The sequence below is a fragment of the Colossoma macropomum genome, unplaced genomic scaffold (assembly GCF_904425465.1).
Source record: "Colossoma macropomum unplaced genomic scaffold, Colossoma_macropomum, whole genome shotgun sequence".
Lineage (NCBI taxonomy): Eukaryota > Metazoa > Chordata > Actinopteri > Characiformes > Serrasalmidae > Colossoma > Colossoma macropomum.
The window spans coordinates 221104-228117 of record NW_023495530.1 but is presented as its reverse complement, the minus strand read 5'-3'; the positions used below and the strand labels follow the sequence as shown (position 1 = coordinate 228117).

Here is a 7014-nt window from a genome sequence, read left to right as displayed (position 1 = left end):
AATAAGCTAATAATGACATAAATAATAGAAAGTAGTAATAGCAGTGAAAAGAAAAAAAATAGTTACAAACGGCAATTGTTAGCAAAGTAATTGCGTTAGTAATAAACAACAGCAACAACAATAATAAAAATAATAATAGTAATAATGGTATAATGGGTTGATCAGCAGCCGCTCCGTCCTCTCAGTTCTCTCTCCTGGTTAATAATCTCTCTTGCTCTCTCTTTAAACTCCGTCCCTCCTTTATTTTCACACCACCATCTTGCGCTTCTATTGGACGCTTCTTTCTCGCGACAGCTACGGCACTCTTCCTCCATTGGTCCGCCGCACGTGCGTCTCGCTCACGTGCTTCCGGTTGAGGGAAGTTAAAAAAACAGAAAGGAAAGAGAGAGAGAGAGAGAGAGAGAGAGAGAGAGAGAAAAAAAAAGTGTGCGAGGAGCGAGGCGCTTTTAGAAAGAGTTTGGGGAGAGAGAGCTGTCACACGGGGGCCGCGAGGCAGGGACGGCGGAGCATCGCGCGATGTGACTGTGCGAGTAACGGGCCCGTGATCCGAGCGCGTGCTGTGACGCTCCTGTTCATCTGAAGGTATTTGAAATACCTTTCTCACCGCAGCCTTTAAAAAACACAAAACAGCCCAAAACATTTGTTGTTGTTGATGTTCTCTCTGTCGTGTCCCGGATAAACAAATCAAAACACAACAAAAGTTCTTGGCAACAAGTGGAATTTCTGCGTCTGATTGTCCTTTTTTGAGCGTTTTTCTAATCGCGTGGATCGCGCGCGAGCCCCGCTATGGAGGAGCAGAAGGACCAAACCGGGCGCGATTCGAGCGAGGCTGAGCGCGCGGCGCCCTCCCTGCCGGCGCTGCCCCACCAGGCAGCGCAGCAGCTCCACCGGACCACCAACTTCTTCATCGACAACATCCTGCGGCCGGACTTCGGCTGCAGGAAGGAGCTCGCAGCGCGGGAGCGGGAGCGCGCGCACACCGCGGGCCGCGAGAACGTCAACCCGCTTGCCGCCAGGCCGACGCACGCGGGCGGCCTCCTTCGCCACGACGCCAACGACTGCACGACGTCGTCGTCGTCCTCCTCCTCGTCCTCCTCCTCACCTTCGTCGTCGTCGTCGCCGTCCTCCAAGACGACGTCGGCCAAGCTGAATACGGAAGGGAATGGGAGTGCGGCAGCCAAGTACGGGGAGCACGCGCCCATAATGGAGGTGAACGGGAAGAGTGGGAGCACGACAACCAAGGAATCGCAGCCGTTACTGTGGCCCGCGTGGGTTTACTGCACCAGATACTCGGACAGACCGTCATCCGGTAAGACCTGGTGTCTCAACTCTGCTTGGTTATCTTCAACAGTGATAGATAGATAGATAGATAGATAGATAGATAGATAGATAGACAGACAGACAGACAGACAGACAGATAGATAGATAGATAGATAGATAGATAGATAGGTAGAACAGTATATTTAATATTTTGCGTCTTTTAACAACGGCCAAGAACTGCCATTACCATCTCCAACAACAACAACAACAGCAGCAATAACAACAACAACAACAATGATAATAATAATAATAATAATAGTAATAATAATAATAATAATAATAATAATAATAATAATAATAATACATTTTACCGAAGTAAACCATGTGATATTACTGTTCATACTGTGCTCCCTCCAGAATCCAACATGTACTTATTAATGAGATCCCCTTCTTGTTGGGTTATCCTTTTTACTTCTTAGTATTGTTTTCATTGTTATAAATATTCACACTCGTAAATGTATCCTATATGTTCATAATTGTAAAACTTAGGAAGTTAGACTCATCACAATGACCAGCACACTGCTAGAGATTTATTAATATCAGTATGACTGTAGAGTCTTCTACTGATCTTTATTTGCAAGTATTAGTTTGGCTGATTTGACCACTATATATATACATACAGTGGTCATATATATATATATATATATATATATATATATATATATATAGTGGTATGCTGGTGCATTATACTGGTGCATTTGGACAGTGCATGTTCACGATTGCCATTATGCGGCTTGTCTAAATTATTTATTATTTTATGAAGAGGAAAACTTTAGTTAGCTGAAATTTATTTGCATGAGTGTCACTGCGTATGTGGGACAGTAATAAACTGATTAATTAGCTGTGCATGGACTAGACATGTAGTTCGCTTTGAGCAGATATTAGCTGTTCATGAGCGCATATAATGGAGATTTTCATTAATCGTATTATTTTACCATATTATTATAGGCTATAATAATAATAATAATAATAATAATAATAATATGACAAAGATTAGAAGGAGGAGGGGTTGCTTTACTAGATGTAGATTATTCGGTTATATAAAAATCTACATCTTTAAGCAATACCAGCATTTTAGTCTGCGGTCTGTTTTATATATATATATATATATATATATATATATATATATATATATATATTTGCTTTTTGTTTTTTGAGCATACATGCATATGATAACGCCAGTGCTGAGAGAAGAGAAAGTGTGTATGACGTGTTGACACTGAAGGCCACGTTTGGTTTTGACATGACCCTGAAGAGAAGATTTACGGCTTGCACGTGCAGCTCCTGAAAAATAAAAGCGTGCAAATTATAATATAATATAATATAATAAAATATAATAGAATATAATATAATCTTTTCCAAACAGGCCAGCGTGGGTATTGGGAATTTATTTATTTATTTAATTATCCTCTGCAGAGCATAAGTTATGGAGCGTATACCAGGCTATTATTAAGCGATTTAAAAAAGGCGCAGAGCATAAAGAAAGGCTTGTTCATACAGAAGGTGGCGAACAGAGACTCTCTGCGGTTTGGAACTGTGAGGAAAGTCCGGGGATCGAGGCCTACTCTGGCTGGTGCGTTTCTCTACTACGGTCAGAGGATACGACCATTTCGGATTAGCCCGTATGGCCACCAGATATAAAACTGCACTGCATTATTAGGATTTCCTCCCACTTCTGTCTCCCATGGATTAGAACACAGTGTATTACTTTAGTGCCACTCTATACGGTCATTTCCTCCATCTTTATTTAAAAGACCATTCAAAAGACTTGGCGAGAACTGCTGATGTTAAGCTTTTTGGCTTCAGCTGCGTCCCTATGAGACATAACCAATGTATTACCTGCTTTATTAATTTTTTTTTCTTTTTTTTAGAATAAACCCAAGGATGATCTTAAAGATTAGAATAGAATGGAATTCAATATTAGAGAATAGGTAGAGAATTGGCAAAACCTGTATTACAAGAACTTACAATTAGTAATGAATGCAGAGTCTGATCAGTTGGCTATTGTTAAGATGTATTAAGCTAAAAGAATTATACAGCTTTTATATGTTAAAATGTCGAATTAATTGAGCTTCAAATAATAAGTTAACAAATGTGTATCACTAATTATACTTCTGTATTTCCGCTATACTTAACATTACAAGTGAACTCTGAATTCCAGCTTAACCAAGTTAGTTACGCTTTTAAGTTTAAAAGCTGCATCATTTTTTACACTGAAAAAAAAATCGTACACGAAACCACGCACAACATATTTTTAGCCAGTGAATCTACATTCAAACACATTCTACATAGTCTACAATAAGAATATCCTAAAATCACACTCAGGCAACAGTAAACGTAGACTAGCAAAAAGAAAAAAAAATAAGAGTATAAAAAAAGGGATGAGATGAAAAGAACTGTTGTGGACCTTGATGGCACATCCAACATCTTCCAGCATGGGAAGTAAAGTTTGTTAGACGCTGTTCTTCTTTTTTAGATTGAAAATAAAACGCTAAAGCTCCAAACGCGAGCTTGGAGCAAATTTACAAATAAAAAAAAAAGAAAAGAAAAAAAAAACAGTACACATTTAAGACGATAGTTCTTCAGAGATTATTAAATAAATAGTATTTCTATATATAGAACCATAAAAGGTTCTATATAGAACTCATGGTTCTAAATAGACTAAAGAACCTTTGAAGGACCATGTTTTGTAAAAAAACTACACTTAAAAAAGATGATTCTTCAAGGGTTCATTAATAAAGACAATGAAGCATGAATGCTGAAAGAACCCTTCTTAGAACCTTTCCGAAGCTATAGCAGAACCCATTTTGCTACAATGTACATTTCCAAAAAGTTCTGTATATAACCCATTCTTAAAAACCCCAAAAACGTTTTATAATGCAAAGAGCCATTTAAGCATGAACAGGTTCTATATAGAACACCTATTGGTTATATAGGTTCTAAATAGACTAAGGGACCCTTAAAGACACGTCTTGTTTTTAAGAGTGCAGGTAGTTGGAATTAAAGCCAAGGACGGAATTTGAGAACTGAGGACCAAGTGGAATCACAGATTTACTCGACTAGGAGTTGAAAGCGTTAGCATTTGAAGAAATCCATCTGAAGCACATGGAACTGTAACCAATTACCAGCCACTTGTGTAATCCCCATCCTCATCCCTTTTTCCCTGGCTTTTCCAGCGTTGACTCCATGATATTCACGTCTGCGTGTCATTGTTGTCTCCACACCAGGCCCGAGGACGCGCAGACTGAAGAAGAAGAAGAGCGAAAAGGAGGACAAGCGGCCGCGGACGGCCTTCACGGCCGAACAGCTGCAGAGACTCAAGGCCGAGTTCCAGGCTAACCGCTACATCACGGAGCAGCGGAGGCAGTCGCTCGCCCAAGAACTCAACCTCAACGAGTCCCAGATCAAAATCTGGTTCCAGAACAAAAGGGCCAAAATCAAAAAGGCCAGCGGCTTCAAGAACGGCCTGGCCCTGCAGCTCATGGCCCAGGGACTTTACAACCATTCCACCACCACGGTGCAAGACGAGAAGGAGGACAGCGAGTGATCGAGTGACCTCTCGTTTTCTTCATTTAAAACAATTTAAACGAAGGCTATAGACGCTGACCCCAAGCGACTTGTTTTTCCATATCCTTTGTGCAACAAACGTATGGGGAAGAGGACAGCTCTCGAAGAGACCTTATTTAAGCAGATCTATCCTAGGCTACGATATACGGCCAAACATCTAAATACGAACACTATGGAGATTTATATATAGCCCAAAAAACTGTAAGATGTATATATTTAAATTCAGGTAAGGGGGAGGGGAAGGGGGGTTTTACCTGTGCGTCTCCTTACTTGCTGGACGTTTTTACCATTCACCCACACCCCCAACCCACCCCCCCCTCACCCCCACCCCCTCTCCCTGATGTTGTCGCTCAGTAGTTTTTTGTGTCTATAAAAACCTCTAAAAGTCCCCTATCTATCTCACCAACCAATCTACACACGCGTGACTGAACAACCGACGCTTCAAGCCAAAGATTTTAATATGTTTAGAGATTATGTTGTCTGAAATAATAAAAAAAAGAGGTAGAACGTGCCATTGTTTTTTTTTGTTTGTTTGTTTTTTTTTGTTTTTTTTGTACCAATGGATGCCAGAAGTGTAAAATTTGTAACATGGCCTTTTTTTTAAAATCCACCATCTGGGTCCTAATAAGCCTTTATTCGGTCTAAGTTATTTTATTATTTTTAATCTCTCACATTAAATTGAAATGATTTGTAATATTATAATAAGACATCATATGGTTGAATTGTAAAATTATTCATTTTTTTACGAGTGTGGGGAAGTTTAACATTAAGAACAATTATTACATGCAGTCGCAATGTTTGCGCTTTAGAATCAATTGGGTTGTGGTCACTTGCGTCATTGTGTATTTTGGACACATTTTCGCGCATTATTTATTTATTTTTTTTAATGTGGCTCTTTTCCCGCGCGCTTTCCAGGCATTTGGTGAGCCTGTCAACGAGCTGTTAGTGCGCGCGCACACACGCATACACACACACACACATAAATGAATGGTACGATTTTCGTACTACAGAAACGTATTGTATAGTCAATAAGAATGAACCGTATTATATTATATTATATTATATTATATTATATTATATTATATTATATTATATTATAGCTTTTCTTCATTCAGTCTTATAATCTTATACTCGACTGCCCCTCCACAAACATGACCTACAGCAAATGCATATAATGGAAATAATAAACGTAGGCCTTATCAATGCAATAATACAAGTAGATACCCCCCGTGTCATGTGATCATGTAGCCAATCGGTTTACAGACCCACCACCTCCAAATCAAAGGTGATTTTGCCAAAGTCAGTAGCTCAGCTGACCTTTCACCCCAGAAAGCCATAGCATCGACCATCCAAATATGACAGTAATAATTATGAATCATTGACGCTATTATCCATCATGATATTGATGATATTTATGGCGAGGCTGCCTTTGGAACGGCAGTGAGGAGCATGGGGGGCTTTTAGCTGAAGCAGTGGAATATAGTCTAACCAAGCCGTAAGCCGTATTATACTACAAATAGCACGTACTGCCGTGTGATCTTGAGCCCCGAGTGACCATGACGATGACTGATGCATTGCTCTCACTACAGCACTCCTACAGGTTAAAGGGTCAGCGTAAGCAGTCAAAACAAACTCTGGCGCTACAGGGCAACTGAGGGAAAAAGCAACGTCCATGTTAAGGATTTAAGGCTTTGGAGAGAGCCAGCCTGGTCCATTTACTTTGCTTTGAGGAAACCATGGACAAGATCGCAGTCTAATTCAAATATTAAGGCCTTGTTGGATCCCTACTGAGAGGCCATGAGTTAGTTAAAATTTTATGGAGAACTTTTGTATCTTGAGATCAGAAGACAAATAAGTTGTGATATCAAGACAACAGCTTTTGTTATAAGATCTCAACACAAATAAGTCATGATCTCAAGATAACAGTTTGGAAAATTCTAGCTATCTCATGGCCTCTCTGGACTCTTTACAAACTGAGTGTTGGGGCTCAACCGCATTTTAAGTGATTTTTTCAAGTGAATTTAAAATTGTTAATATGGTATCAATGGTGTAAACACTCAGGACGTCTCTTTGTAGATCCATGTGTCTGAAGACTGATAAACTATTGCAAGTCTATATGTATCAAGC

At 39.8% G+C, this 7014-nt stretch overlaps 1 protein-coding gene across 2 annotated transcripts; it reads left to right on the top strand.

The window, feature by feature from the left end:
- Positions 1-430: 430 nt before the first annotated feature.
- Positions 431-5399, top strand: en1b (engrailed homeobox 1b). Of its 2 annotated transcripts, none has more exons than XM_036562858.1 (2): positions 431-1309; positions 4548-5399. In XM_036562858.1, the coding sequence occupies exons 1-2, from the start codon at positions 787-789 to the stop codon at positions 4865-4867; spliced, it is 843 nt and encodes a 280-aa protein (XP_036418751.1). In that variant the 5' UTR covers positions 431-786; the 3' UTR covers positions 4868-5399. The 2 variants fall into 2 exon arrangements, with proteins under 2 accessions (XP_036418751.1, XP_036418750.1); XM_036562857.1 differs by having other exon boundaries at positions 4536-5399.
- Positions 5400-7014: the final 1615 nt, after the last annotated feature.